The 16,219-nt window shown below is 42.1% G+C and overlaps 1 protein-coding gene across 1 annotated transcript in view; it reads right to left on the reverse strand.

Moving 5' to 3' along the window:
• map3k4 (mitogen-activated protein kinase kinase kinase 4) overlaps window positions 1-15,869 on the reverse strand; it is a 62,332-nt gene extending 46,463 nt beyond the window's left edge. The window contains exons 1-2 of the mRNA XM_042332756.1: window positions 15,512-15,869; window positions 487-671 (exon numbers count right to left, since the gene is read on the reverse strand). Of these exons, the coding sequence (XP_042188690.1) occupies window positions 487-671; window positions 15,512-15,549 (223 nt within the window). The 5' untranslated portion in view covers window positions 15,550-15,869. The remainder of the gene's footprint in view (window positions 1-486; window positions 672-15,511) is intronic.
• Between the last annotated feature and the right edge of the window lie 350 nt (window positions 15,870-16,219).

Consider the following 16,219-nt stretch of genomic DNA (forward strand, 5'->3'; position numbering starts at 1 on the left):
ATAGTGGGGTGAGCGAGGTGGGGGACGTGAAGCAAGCCAGAGCCTGCTGAGCAGCGGGAGCGAACAGGATGGTAGGGGGTTAGGAGGTCGGAGAGGTAGGGGAGAGCAAAACCATGGAGGGCTTTGAAGGTGAGGACCAGAATCTTGAACTGTATCCTCTGTGTGATGGGAAGCCAGTGGAGTTGGGCGAGGATGGAGGGGATAGGGTCACGGAGCCTAGTGCGGGAGAGGACACGGGCTGCAGAGTTCTGGATGATCTGCAGCCTGTGGAGGGAGGAGTTGGGGAGTCCGACAAGCAAGGAGTATGCATAGTCGAGCCTCCATGTATTGAAGGCATGTATGAGGGTTTCGGAAGCCTGCGGTGTGAGACATTTTTGGAGCCGGGCTATGTTGCGGAGGTGGGGAAAGGCATAGTGGGGCCATAGCACAGAAATGATAGTTGAGGGTTAAACAAGACCCCAAAAACAGCCCTAGCATCTCACTTACCTTTACTACGAGAGCGGCCAACTTCTTTCCCCAGGTTATTTCTGTGATGTTTGGTCGACAAGCGTTTCATCTGCTTTCGTGTACAAGGTGGTGAAGTTCCGTAAAATCCTTCAGTGTTGTCTTCATCAGAACAGTCATCTGGTTCAGCATTTTCAGAGGCAACCTCTTCTGATGATTTGTCTTCCCTGAAAAAGATATTGCCAAAGCAGTTTTAAAGCCAACTTATTTTCCTTAGCACTGGTTCAAGGAATAGGGTTGCAGCCCATACTAGCAAGTACTATTAAACGCTGGAAAAGAAAATACCTCAAAAACAACCAGATAAGCAAACCACAGTTGGTACTTGGGTGGAGAAAAGAGTTCTATATTTGGATACAGAATGTCAATATTGTGTCTGGCTCAATATGCACACTTCACCAGCATTTGTTAAAAAAATATATATTTTAAAAATGACGCAAGGTGTTCCATTCAGTGCCCGTGTTGAAAAGATAGGACTCTTTAGTCACCGCTGTTACTTAGTAAATTAACATTAAAACAAACAGAAGTATTTTTGAGTAAACTGCTCTTCTCAGAACATAATTTTATTTTCCAGTAAAATCCCCACAACCTTGCTTCATGTAAAACTAGCTTCTTCAGTCATGATATGCTAAGTAACACAAACAGAACAGACACTAATAATGGATGACAAACCTTCAATGACAAAACTCAAAAAATGGAAAACTTGTACACTTTCAGGGAAAAAAAATGTTATTCATGCTCAAACAAGATAGGCATGTAGCCCAATCCTAACCCATTTTGCTTATCTATAAAAAATCTATTCCAAGAACAACCACCACAAATTTACATTTGTAGAGCGCCTTTCACATCGGGAGGACGTCCCAAAGCGCTGAACAGTCAGGTGTCGGGGCCTGAGCATGGGGGAGGGGTGGTGTAGGGGTGAGAGAAGGCAGAGAGGTGGGAGGGAGACCAAAGGCACGGTCGAAGAGAAGGGTCTTGAGACCGGCCTTGAAGGAGGCAAAGGAGGAAGTGAGGCGAAGGGACCGTGGGATGGAGCTCCAGAGTGGCGGAGGCAGAGAGGCTGAAAGCCCGGCCACCGATGGTCGGGTGGGAGACATGGAGCAGACCGGAGGCCACTAAATGGAGGGAGCGGGCAGGTTGGTAGCGAGTCAACAGGTCAGAGAGGTAGGAGGGGGCAAGGCCATGGATGGCCTTAAAGGTGAGGATGAGGATCTTGAACTTGATCCTCTGGGGAATGGGGAGCCAGTGGAGTCGAGCGAGGGTGGGAGTGATGGGGTCACGGAGCCCCTGGTGTGTGAGAGTACACAAGCTGTAGCGTTTGGATGATCTGCAGCTTGTGAAGGAAGAGTTGGGAAGGCCGATGAGGAGGGAGTTTCCGTAGTCGAGCCTTGATGTGACGAATGCGTGGGTGAGGGTTTCGGCAGCCTGAGGGGGTGAGGCAGTGGCGGAGTCTGGCAATGTTGCGGAGGTGGTGGTAGGCAGTGCCAGTTATAGCGAGGATGTGGGGGAGAACACACTAACCTCATGAGGACTTCTGAATTCAAGCAGTTGGGAGTGTTAATCTAGATAAAACATTTGGGTTTTATGTCCAGATGAATAGAATATAAAAGAAAGGAAACAATGTTAAATTTATATAAAACTTGGTGAGACCACATTTGGAGTTCTGTGTGCAGTCACTATAATTCAAGAGGGATATCCTAGCAATAGAGAGTGCAGAGTAAGTTTATTAGGATGTTGTCCGGTAAGAGAGAGTAGATATTACAGTCAAACCTGTTTTCAGCAAACACTAAGGGCACTGCACCAAAGTGGCCTTTATGTAAGGGTGGCCTCCTTGGAAGGTTTCGTTTTTTCACTAACAGGGCACAAAACATTTTTTTTTAATTCCACTGGCCCGCATGTAGATTAACTCACTAGTGAAGCAGGAAGCTGTGGGCATCATGTCAGCATTGGTAAACCCACAAGGAATCTAACGAGAGGCTGCACGGGTGTCCGCAGAAAGTGGTGATACATTAGCAGTAAGTACACTTAAATTTACTTAGAACTGGCTGTTGAAAAGGATTTCTATACACCGACAGGGTTGCATTAGACTGATGGTTGCTGAAGAGGGTCTGCGGATCTCAAATCACGTGCTGAAAAAATCGGTCAGGACTGGTCCACGATGGTTGTTCACAGCAGGTGGTTGCTGAATAGAGGCGGTTGTTTCAATCGGTTTGACTGTATAAAGAATGCCTGGATAAGACTGAGCTTTAGTACCTTTAGTTCACTTAATTGGTTCAGTTAATCTTGGTGTGGTTGCAATTTTCCAGCACGTGATTTAAAAGCCACAGACTGAGCACTTCACAGTGAATTTCTAAGACAATATTGGGTATGGTAAATCAATCACCACCTCCTCCTCCTCCTCCTCAGCCAATGATTTTTTTCTTTTTAAGGGTTTGGTGCTAAAATTGCTGTTTGTGTTTTGGGAATGAAATTGCTTGAACCTCAGTTTTAAACTGAGCTGCAGCAAAACACTCGTGATCCTAAACTAAATTATATTAGTGTTAAATTTGCAAATGAGAATTTAGATATTTTCATTCAGATTGCCGACATCTCAAAGTGGTGACACTTGCAATATCTGAATCCAATTCGTCACTTGTCAAACCTGTTTAAAAAGGCCTGACTATTGAAAATCCTTATAAACTGGTTTCAAAAATGAGACAAAAAACTTGAGATTTTATGAAAGGTATCTGGAGACATGGCCTTTTGTGAGGGAATCTGATAGAGGTTTCGCATTTACAAACACAACTTGCAACAGCAAAAATTATGATCCAAAACATTCACAGTAACTTCCAGTAAGATACCTTACACCAACAGCAATTTTAGCACCAAACACTTAAAAAGAAAAACATCATTGACTGAGAGGGAGGTGGTGTTGTTTGGTTTACCATACCCAATAATGTCTTAGAAATTCACTATGAAGTGCTCGGTCTGTGGCTCTCAAATCACGTGCTGGAAAATTGCAACCACACCAAGATTAACTGAACCAATTAAGTGAACTAAAGTTACTAAACCTCAAGACGAGAGACAGAAAAAACACACCCACAGTAGCATTTGCAGTAAGCTTCAAGCAAGAACAGTTAATGTAGTTAAGATGTTACTACGCAGACTTAAATAGTTGATTAAAAATCTGCTTAGAAACATGACTGAAGGCCACAAACAGAGATGATCATATCCAATACTCCATGCACTGGCACCAAAGAAACAAAGTTATAGAAAGTGACTAGACAGAGCTCAACATAAGTTGCAAAGTTTGTCAGATGCTCTACAATTGTACTGAATTACCTCAATGGATGGATGGCAACAGGGATGGGGAGGGGGGGGGTGGGGGAGCCATCTACACATTATCTGAAGACTTACTGAGATAATGAACAGTATTTTTCCATTCAGGCTAAGGCAGTACAGTATAAATTTAAGACTTCACAATAGATTCAATTTAAGATTCAATTCTCAGGTATATATAAATTGAAAACTGATCAACCATTAAGGCGTTCTACTAGAACGTTTGTTTTGTTTTGTGTAACAGTAAATGACAAGCAACTTAACTGCAGGCATTTTCCTCAACTCCTTAAAAGATCGTCCAACAATCTGCCGACTTAACTTTTAAAATTGTCATCAGTGAATCACTACTTCTTGGTTTCTGATACCCATTTTAGACTTGGTAGTGGCTTGAACTAGGAGCCTCAGCCTTTGATCTAAGTTTTTGTTTAAATAATGTCATGTAATTGTTTTTGCAAGTGTGATCTGCAAAATATTACCCACTATTATTCTAATTTGACTGACAAAATTAATCCTTCAATCCACCCTCCCTGTGCTCCACCATCCCCGATCCCAACCCCCAGCTCGGGTCCAAATCCCTGACTGCCCAGCGCCTTGGGACGTCCTCCCAACATAAAAGGCACTGCACAAATATAATTTTATATTGTATGGTGAACAATCGAATGTCAAATACCTTACAAAAATGCAAGCCCTTGAAGACTCGAGAGTAATGAGGTCAAGAGGCACTGATCTTATCTTCCTTGTTTACTTAAATGTTACATTTTGCAAACTTCACTTGGAGGGTGCTCGCCATCAGCGTGTGGAATGATTCCCTAGGATTCAACGACCCAAATAACCCGTCATGATAAAATAAAGTAAATACGACCTTCAGATTTCCCTTTAGTCCACTCCAACAGCACATCTTTAAGAACTAGCTTACATTGAATGTCTTGTGCAAGTCTGTTTAAAGTTCATGACACATTGCAAAGCAGGTGATGTTAAGTTTTCCCACTATAGGACGGTCCCAATTTGTTTTTCTTTTGTAATGGATGACTCATATGGTACAAAATCAAAACAGGACAGGATCATCATCCATCTCAGATGTCCATATACACTTGGATCCCAGATATTTCTAATTACATGGAGCATTTCAATAACTTTCCCATCAGAATGTCTATCCTTGTGCTCAATATTACTCTCTCCTGGTCAAGGAGGGAGAGATAAACAAATACTCAGGCTCAGCATCTTCCAGACGCAGGAGGATAGTAACCAAGTTGCTAAGACAGGGAAGGATGGAAACCTTGTAAGGGAGCAGAGACTCCAGCCACCAATCTGTCCCTCATACACGGAAAATAATGAAGTATGCATTATGTGCCAAGTAACATTTTAATTGATAGCAAATGCTATCAATTGAAACATGCACTAATACGATCCATAGACGCAAACCAAGTGACCTTTTATTAAACCGAGGAGTTCTAGCTAATAACGTACATATAAAAACCTTTATAAATGATGTTTGTAGAAAGTACTCAACAAACTATTTTGTAGGCAAGAAACTAGAACCATGACAATCATTTACCAGATCAGCTGAGCCAGTCAGCTACCATTACCCAAAATGCGCTGATCCAATAAACAGAAAGCAAGCTACCAAAAAGAGTAGCTGCCTAACGTTTCAAAACTTCAGGTCACATAAGGCCACACACTTGAGGAAAATGCATGAACTTATGTTGAACTAAATTTAGACACCATTGTGGTTGAGCTTCTATAACTCTCAAAATCAAGCCTGCTGTCTTAAACAACCAAACCAGAAGCTCAGGAAAGATAAAAATAGCTGCAACGTGCATGCTTGTGGAACATGGTTTTAACCTTATATTCACTCAGTACTGCAAAATCTAAGCCAAATTATAGTGCATCTACCACTGACAGTGGTTATTAGCTTCAAGTCTTCTCCATTCAGCAGTTTGATCATCAACGTAATGGAGTAATGGAAAATACATCCTTCGGATGAGATGTTACCCAATAGACCTTCTCCTACAAATACACAATCACAGAAAAACTCCAAAGCTCTCTGGGACATTTCAAAATAATAAAGCTCCATATCAAATGCAAGGATTTTTATTAAAAGGAGGCTCAGAAAATATTGAGTACAATTTGATAAAACAATATTAGTCTTCAATTTCAACTAGCACAATAAACTAAAAAGGTGAAAAAACCTTTAGCTACAACCAAACTCAAATTTGCCGAAAGTATACCTTTCTATTCTGCTGGAACTATTATATTTTCTTCATTCAGGTGAATGGCCTTCAGAATTCATGTGGAATCTAAACGTGTTTTACAATAAAATGTTTTTCATGCTGGCAAGACTCTACCAACTGAATTTTAAAAATAATGTTCTATTGCTTAGTAAAATAGACAATTAATTCAGGGAGATTAAACAGCACCTTCGCATGTCCTCTTGATGTGAAAGGCATAATATAAATGTAAATTTGTATTGCAACTGATTAAATTTGTTCATTGCTTTTTTGCTGGTAACAAACCCCATTTATTCAGATACCATTTTTTCCTCTAAGGCTGAGATCAATTAATCTAACTGTTAAACTGAATACCACAACAGCACTTTATATTTCCAGTTGCCATTGGCCAAAATCGTCTACAGAATAGAATCTGACCCCCATTCATCATTTCAAATGGACATCAGATGTACGCAATCAAATTTGACATCAGTTTTAGAAACGTACGTTGTGGCCTTTTAGCTTGGCACAGACCCACCCACGACCCGGATACTAAATGGGCAAGTGGATTCCATACTGAATCCCACGCACAGAACAATCACCCTTCTGTCATTTCCTCCCATAGATTTCCCTCATTATGTATCCTGGCCATAATTCAGGAAGCTTTTTTTTTATCCCACATTTCTTCAGCTGATCTCTGCACAGCAGTCAAGATCGTTACAGAGCAAACCGCTGTTTAAGAAGACGAGTGGTCAAGGCCATGGCATCCGTTTTTTCCTACCAGTTTCATAAATCAGCAGGAAAATACCAGATTTGCCTCGTGAACATAATATGAATAATCTAATCACTGGACACGTCACTGTCAAAGCATTCCAAAGCAAGTAACACATTTCTTTGCTACTTTCCTGAAGACAATGCATGGCGAGGACTGTTCCATAGTGACAGCAATCTTCCACCAAACTACCTCATCCAAAATTGCTATTCTTTATCTGGTTTTAGACAGTATCAAAAAGCTGTTGAACCACAGAAGTCCGGAAGTGTCCTCAATCACCTCTTCTGGCCTAATGGTCCAGTCTGTGCTACTGAGTATAATAGCAACCAGGAGCCTGAATGTCTTTTCCTTTCCCCTACCCAATATCTAAACTAGAGACTTAAGCTGTTTGTGGCATGGCTACTGCTACCTACTCCAGTTCCAGTTGAGGCCAGTTGATTTAGACACATCAGGTATCAAGCTTGGGACCTTGTTAATCTGACTAGTTTATAATAGTACTGTATATAATAATCCTTGCATTTGATATAGCACCTTATCACCTCTTTGAGATGTCTCAAAACGCTTGAATATAACCAGGGTCTCTGTGGAGTTGAACTGGCTACAAGGTGACAAGGTCTGTGGTGGTCTCAGTAGCCAGGGAGCTCCACAGTATTCCAGGGCAGCGCTGATGATATTGCAGCCAGCCAAGCTCAATGGCAGGACTTCAAAGGGCAGACCAGTCACTGGGGGCAGGGAAGCATCCTGTTAACCATCAAGTCAAAGCTCTAGCGGGTAGGGTGGTCCTAGCTGGACAAGCAGCAGGAAAGTTTGTAGACAGCGATATCAATGGCAAGCTATGTGGCTTTAGCTGGTTAGACTCCAGCAGTACCCCAACCCCTTGGGTTCCCCAAGCCTCGACTCTCGCCAACCTGCGCCCAATACTTTCCAGATATAGATAAGCAGGATGCGTGCCTCCAGGGAGAGAGAGAGGGCGCATTCCATTCAAACAATCTATCTCTGGGATTTCCATATGTGTAGGTGGGTTGCATGGACATCCACGTTTGCTTTGATACTACTGAGCATGGTGATGGGTTTCCATATTTGTCACACCCGGCTGACCAAAAAGCAAATCAAAGCGCTTCACAAAATATACTGTTAAGTGAATTGACTATATATTTTGTGAGTTTTGGAAAAGTTCTGTTTTTCGATAAAAGGTACCCTTCTAAATGGAATTACTGTTTGATCTTATTGATCAGAAGCAGTTGTTTTGTGCTAATTAGCCCAATGGACCACAGTGGCTAAGAATCTTTAACTGAGGTAATGTTTAGAATTGCTTTAGGATCGAAGCAGTTGAGTAGATCCGAGAGGAAAATCCCTGGTGCATACTTAATGCAGTTGCATTCTGTACCTTCTGATTGATGATGAAAGTCTGTTCTGCAAGATGATAACACGTTGCAGTTATACTGCTGGTTGTTATGTTGTCTCATAACTTGGGACATCCTATCAACATGAAAGACGCCATATAATGCAATCTGTTGCTCATTAAAAAAAATTAACATACAGCACTTGCCTCATAGCAATGGATGTACTAGTTGAATTGAACTACGTAGAATGTTACATCACTGAAATAGACCTTTCAGCCCAACTAGTCCATGCATGAGTCTCCTCCCCTCTCCCATAGCTCTCTATTCCCTTGTTCCTGATGTAGATCTTCCTGATGGACTATCAGTCTGACTATTCAGTCTGAATTCAATGTTCCAACTTTGGACTTGATGCCGCAACCTTCTGAATCAGACTTAAGAGTGTTACCAACTGCTGACACAGAGGAGTTCCATCCCATAATAATTACTTACATTCGTTATAGTGCCTTCGAATTCAGGAGAATGTCCCAAAGCGCTTCACAGGATATACGATTAAGTGGAGTAACTGTGATTTGTGAGCTAACACGGTAGCCAATTTGTGCATAGCAATGTCTCACAAACAGCCATGAAGTGAATGACCAATTTTATTTAGAGGATTGCTGGCCAGGACATTAGGAGAAACTCCCTTCTCTTTAAATACTGTCGTACATTCAGATTCTTATTTCACCTTGAAAATGCAGACCAGGCCTCGGTTTAACGCATCATCCAAAAGATGGTATCTCCAACAATACAGTACAACCCCCAGCATTGCACTGCCGTGTCAGCTTAGATCAAGGGTCTCCAACAGTTTGATCTCCACAAGGTGACACTGTCCCACATTATCAAAAAGCCAAGACGAAAAGAACGTGAGAACTGAATCGTTATTGAGACAAATTGAAAACTAAGCCAGATGCAGGCATATTTGATGCATCTGGAAATAAAAATATAAACTATTGTTAAAACTGTGGTAAATATCGCTCTTGTCTCTTGTTTGCATTGAGCATGTGGGAGTTGTCACTTAGCGATAATTAACTGGTTGGACAGTTAAGACTATACAAGATCCCACAACCTTCTGTCTCAGAGATGAAAGTGCCAACTGAGCCAGGCTGACACGCAACAAAAAAAAATTTTTTTATTGTAAATTTAGCTTTACTTTCACAGATTTAATTTTCTAATTGATAAGAGTGTAAACTTAGCCCTTTGTTTTTCAATCCACGACTGATTGTGGGACACTGCTGTGCGCCATTGGCTACTGCGTTTTACCCATAAAATATATACCTTACAGTATATTCTATGAAGCTCTTTGAGACGTCTCGAAGATATAAGGCGCTACATCAAATGCAAGAATTATTATTATTTATTATTTTGTTTTTCTAACCACGTTAAAACATTCCAACAGATAAAACGAAGCCTGATGCAAGGCTCCGAGAATTGCGATTCTTTCGCTTCTCTCTTCCTCCCCTCTCACCCCACTTCACCCACACATGTCTCTTTAATGAAGTCCTGCTCCTTAAAAAAAATTAACATACACCACATCTTTCTCATGTTCTGCCACATTTAGGGTAGAGTTAACAAGATTTGCTACATTTCTATACTGCACAAACAGTAACACAAAACAGGTTGCAATGCTCAAAGAATGAACACACACACTTCCCTTTCAAGATCCTACAAATGATAGGTATCTGGAGCAAGGATGATTCTTACTCATGTTCATCTCAAACTTAACTCGGAACAAACTTCCTTCTTCATTATTCAGAAACAGAATGATGCTCATTCCTTAGTGGGTCAAGGTTTAATATTCTTCACTCTGGGAACAAGTCTTCGAACGCTCAAGATAATTTTCACTTTTTATTTTATACAGTTCATTACTATAACTAACCACTTTCATCTCTGGTCTTGATGATATGAAGCTAAGGATGGTTTGTTTAACCAAAAAGGATCATTTGTCCCTGACCTAAAGACGCTCAGACATTTTCAAATGTGTTAAACGAAATTTACCTCGAGAACACACTTTTGCTACAGACACTTTTTCAATTTTTAGGCTTTTATTTTTAGTACCTAATAGTGCTATAGCTTTCAAAAAAAATTTAAACTGTCAGCATTGCTACAGCTCAGTCATTCTGTATCCAGCATTGATCAACAAAGTACATAGGTTAGGCTTAATCATTATTTAGATTTCATTAAAATAGTACTAAATGGGTCTACAACAAAGGCAGAGCATTTTCTGTACCGTCTCAATTTCAGCCTCAGAACAGGCACAGGGTGTCACTCTCGAAGATATTAGCTTACATTTACTGGCTCTGGGACAACCCCACCTGCCTGAAAAATCAAGACTTAAATAAAAGCCTTTATAAAATTAGCTTTTGGATGTCATTTTATGTTAAAAAGTACCAATTTGACATGCAACGGCTGCAGCGTGCATTCTACCACATCTGGTTACTAATCCAGTTAAGGTTTCAGAAAGAGCTTTTTTTTAAGGGGTTGGCTTCCTTTTACCTTCTCAAATCTATGAAAAATATGACTTCTAATTGTAACTTTTCAAGATCCCCTCTGAACTCGCTCTTATATTGCCAGACAGTATTGTTCAGGGAAGCTCCATGAATTTCCAATCCCCCATTGACCATTTACTCCAGCCCCACCCCTCACAGAGGCCCCACAACTAATAGTGCATCTGCCATCTGGTGCTATATTGCCCTTGGCCTCTTTTCTCCCTCTCCCAATTTTCTGGCTGAGTCCATTAAACAGAATGTAAACATTCAAAATCCTACTTCACAGGAACAGCTTGTTTAACCAGCATTTAAAAATCAGAATTGACACTAACATTTTATACATCTCAAACAATATTCAAAGGTAAACTTTTCCTACTGAATGGATCTTGTATATTGCCTAGCCTACTACATCCACATTGTTTCACAGATCACACCATTAATTTCTCTTTTTCCAGAATCTACAAATGCACAACGCTGAAAAAGTATGCATGTACACAATTGAGATATAGCTTCTATCAAGGATTTTAATGTGTTTTCTCTTTGCATCCCAAGTCTCCCCTTGACTCCCTTTCAGCAAGACAAAAAAATGCTACGGGACTGGAATTCGTCTCACCCTAGGGATTTCACTATGATATTCAAAGTGCTTTGCTGCAAGGACACATAAGTGGTCACTCCAACAGCAAAACAGCAGAATTTTTGTTGTGGTATTTACCTCACCCAAGGATTTCCCTGAGGCATTCAAAGTGCTTTTCTACAAGAATGAGACTGGAAGCATCAGGACTCTAAAGGTATTTTAGTATTGAATCATCCTCACAGGTTTCAATTTTCTCCCCCCCCTATTACATTAATGGATTGAATGATCATAAGAAATTTTCCACTCTAACAGTATAAGGATATGAGAATAGAGCTATCCAATACACACAATTACTATTTCTAAAGTAATAAGTCATAGCATATTGCAGTTTCTAAGATAACATTCAGTTTTCAAACATTCTGGACTAGCTGAGAATATCCCACAAATTCAGAATCGTTAAAAGTACTTTTCTCCCTTCCCAAAACAATTTCTTCCCAATTCTTGCTCTTTTCTAACTTCTGAATATTGATCTAGGTCTCCACATATCATTCAGCTGCTGCTACTCACAGAATCCAGTGCAGCTTCCTCTCTAGCAAGTGAAAGCACAGTACAAGTGAATGCAATGCAATGCACATAATTACAGGGACTAAAGTAATCGAGCATATAGCATATTACAGTACTAGGTAATAAAGCCTTTTCTCAACAGTTTCAACATTAGCAGGCAGGCAACGAGTGGAGGGAGAAAAATGCCTGCTCAGTATCACGGCCGGCTTCCGATCATGAAATTATCACAAGTAAACACTGAACCAAGCACAGCTTCTGAACACCAGATAGAGGGAGCAAGGCGGAAATATTTTTGGAGGGACTCCAGAGGGTAATAGTAATAATAATCCTTGCATTTGATATTGTACCTTTTCACATCGTTGAGATATTACAAAGTGCTTCACAGGATATACTGTAAAATGGATTGACTGTATTTTGTGGGTGAAGGGTCATAATGGCTGAAGGGTCTGCCCGCGACGGTGGTGCAAAAGGGGTGAAGGATACCCTTTCCTGTGATTATGTGCATTGAACTGTACTCTGTATACTTAAGACTGTGCTTTCACTTGCTGGATTTTGCTGAGCAGAGGGGGTGGGCATGAACAGGCCATCTATTGAGGTAGGGAGGGGCAAGGGCATGTAAGGATTTGTAGGGGAATGGGGATGTTGAAATCGTTCTGCTAACAAACGGGGAGCTCGGCAAAGATGGCTGTAAGAATGCCAACATGGGATGGAAATGACTAATCAAAGCAAAGTAGCAAATTCTGATGACTTCAACTTGTGGATAGTAGTGCAGGAGAAAGTGGTACGAGCCCAATAGAGGAAGCCAGTGGGAGCACAAAATTTCAAAGAGTACGTGATCTATCTGGATTGTTCCAATACATTTAGGTCCATCAGTACATCACTGACAGGTACAGCCGGTGTGCAGTTGTAATAAAGTGTAATCAAACAAAATGAAACAAAAAATGGCTCAACCGATCCAGAAGAATCAAAATCTGAGCGTAAATATATATAAAATATAAATATATATAAATACAAATAAAATATATACACATAAAATATATATACACATAAAATATATATACACATAAAATATATATACACATAAAATATATATACACATAAAATATATATACACATAAAATATATATACACATAAAACATATATACACATATAAAACATATATACATATATAAAACATATATACATATATAAAACATATATACATATATAAAACATATATACATATATAAATATATNAAATATTTAAATATATAAATATATAAAACATATATAATATATAAAACATATATAAATATATAAAACATATANAAATATATATAATATATATAAATATATNAAATATATATAAATATATAAAACATATATAAATATATATNAAATATATAATTATATATAAAATATAAAGGATATCCGTGCCACTCACTTCAGTGCACCAGTTTTGTCCGGGAGGTGGAGAAAAACATGATGTTCAGTAAACCAATATTTCCAGCCAGCGCCAAATTTAACTGCCAGAAGCCAACATGGGACAGAAAGGACTGATCAGCACTGAATTACTAATATTCAGAACTGGCGGCTCCACCACCGCAAAGCATCGGGCGAACGAGTGCGCGTCTGCGTTTCAAAGAGAGGACTCTGATCACAACAACAACAACCACCACCGCCACCACCACCGCCGCCGCCGCCGCCACCACCGCCCATGAATCTCGGGGCGGATTTCTCTCGGGTCAATCCCAGGTCCCGCGGTAATCCAGCAGTGTTGCACAGGAGGTGACCGCACCCTTCCCACAAAAAGGTCAAAAAATATATATATATAATAATCCGGGAAACGCAGGGCTGCCGCCTGCAATAAAAATAGCGGCGGGTTTTTTTTTTTGTCCCCCACCCCCCACCACCACCACCACCACCAGAGAGGGAATAAAAACACTAAACTCCTGCTGCATCCGAGCAACAGTGTGTATCACCTCCTCCACAACCACCAGTCAGTCAGTCACAGTCAGTCAGTCACTGAGGGCAGTGTCTGCAGTGAAGGGAACGTGTGCATTATTACATAAACAAAGGCGCCGCCTCCGAAATTCCACCATCGAAAGCACTTTGGAATCTCCCCTCCAACACGCACACAATGTCACATTGTGACGAACTCCCCCGCGAGATTCGGCCCTAAACGCCCCCCTCCCCACCCCCGACCATGTTTAGCTGCTTGTGACACATTGCAAAATGTGCAAGAGAGGTGGAGGTAGGTGGGGGGGGGGGGAATGTCCCAACACCCCCATATTAAGTCTCCTTTTAAAACCCCACCCGAGTGAGTGTGTGTGTGAGAGAGAGAGAGAGAGAGAGGGAAAGAAACTTACCACCTGTGACACTGCTTGAAGCACTCGCTCTATATTTCCACGCAAGTGCGTTGCTGTGCGAATGGTACTGGAGGCGGTCAACTGACTGCACGATTCTCTCAGCCGATCGTATCCGTCAGGAGTATAATGTGGGGCGACTGCTGCTCTGCTCTCCGTTTTAAGTTTTTTTCTCTCTCTCTCTCTCTCTTGTAAACAAATGAGCGCAATTGGAATGCAAAGCGCTGCATAATTCATAGTTTCTGAAGAAAAACGCGTTTGCAAGTTCTCGGGTTACCAGCCTAGAAAACTGGTACAATGGTATTTTATGCAAAGTTTTCTGCAGACAAGAACCTATCGTATACCGAACAGATTTAATGGGCAGAAAACTCCATAACAAACTCCCGAATCTGCAAAGTTTGGGATTTGTGGCTACCGTTTGCTCCCAGTAACTTTCTCCTATTAGTCATAGGAATTACAATGTCTGCTGCACGTTTAGAGCTGGTCAGAACCCAAGGCTTCTTCTGCAGACTAATGCGGTTTTTGCATTACTTCAACCTACTTCGAAGCACAAAAGGTTCGCCAGAAATCTCCAGTACACCCATTTTGTTTTTTTTAAAAAAAAACGAGTTTATTTTTCTAAACCTTTATCGGTTTCTCCCCGAATTCCTGCCCCTTTCACAGTAAATATCCCATTATATCGATGGGCCACACGGCAGATGTCTTGACTCTTTTCAAGCTGTAACAAGGGGACGAATATCGATCAACTATATTTCTAGCATATCCTCTCCCCTTCTGAATTGCTCCCCTCGTTTGCATCGATACGTTGCTTTTATCCCAATCTCAGGTTTCCTTCCTAAAGTTTGCAAAATTCAGAGGGGGGTGAAACTCGGAAGAAGACCAACCAAACCAAACTGCGACTACTTAAAACTACTGCCCTCTTTTGAAGTTTCGAAATTAAAAGAGCGTGCAATGAATCCGCACTCTCCCCCCCCCCCCCCCGCATTGCAAAGCTCAGATAACTTGCACAGCTCCTTTCTTTTTGCGGGGGGGGGGTTTATCCCCGAAAAAAAACACAAGAGCGGGCCAGACCGACCAAAAGGCTGCAGGAGTCAGGTCTCCGGTGCGCACTATGTGGCAGGAAGCCCGCGGGGCCGAGTGCGCCTGCGCGGTGGGGGGGCCGGGCCGGCCGCTGTGATGAAGCGGGCGAGAGGCTCACTATGTGGCAGGAGCCGCCCGGGGCCCAGGTCCCCGCTCACCCCCTCGGGGGGGGCGGCTCCTTAACCTCTCCCCCACCGCCGCCGCCACCGGAGGCTGCAGCTGCAAAAACAACAAAAAAAAAGCACCGAGCACCGACTGCATTGCTCCGGCCCCGAGTTTACCTTTGCACGTGAGGAGGCTGCAGCTCGGACGGCTCCATGTCGCCAGGGGATCCTATGGGTGCAGAGAGCTGAGCATGGCTGTGGCTGTGTGTGTGTGTGGGGGGGGGTTTCTCTTGGATGTCCCGAGTCAACTTTCTTTTCTCTCTTCTTTCTTTCTTTCTTTCTCTCTCTTTCTTTCTTTCTTTCTCTCTCTCGCGTCTCTTCCCCTCACCTCCCCCCAAAACTAACCGTGCGGGCGAGGCGGCCGCTGCTGCTGCTGCTTCAGCTCAGCTCAGCTCGGTGTTGCTGCTGCTGCTGCTGCCGCCATCTTGCGACCGGTATGTGGTAACCAGGGGCAACCTCCTCCCCACACACCCCCCCCCACCTCCCTCCCGGGGCTCTGCCAGACATTACACTCGACTTGTAGCCCAAAGGCCACCCAGAAACAGCCCAAGAGTAGCCCCAATGCTATTGCCTGGGCCTCCTTCTGGGGCTGCTGACGGGAGTGATTTGGTAAATAGTGCTTCGGTAATAATAATGATAATAATAATAATAATAATAATAATAATAATAATCACCGTTGCATTCGATATCACCGAAGCAGTGCGCAACCCACGCATCCGGTTCGACACCCCCCCCCACCCCAGGACCGCCGTCCTCCGCCACTGACCGTACCTCACCCCCAAATGCAGCCGAAAGCCTCGTGCGCGCTCTTGTCACCTCCCGCTT

Source organism: Callorhinchus milii, unplaced genomic scaffold, assembly GCF_018977255.1.
Source record: "Callorhinchus milii isolate IMCB2004 unplaced genomic scaffold, IMCB_Cmil_1.0 Scaffold3, whole genome shotgun sequence".
NCBI lineage: Eukaryota > Metazoa > Chordata > Chondrichthyes > Chimaeriformes > Callorhinchidae > Callorhinchus > Callorhinchus milii.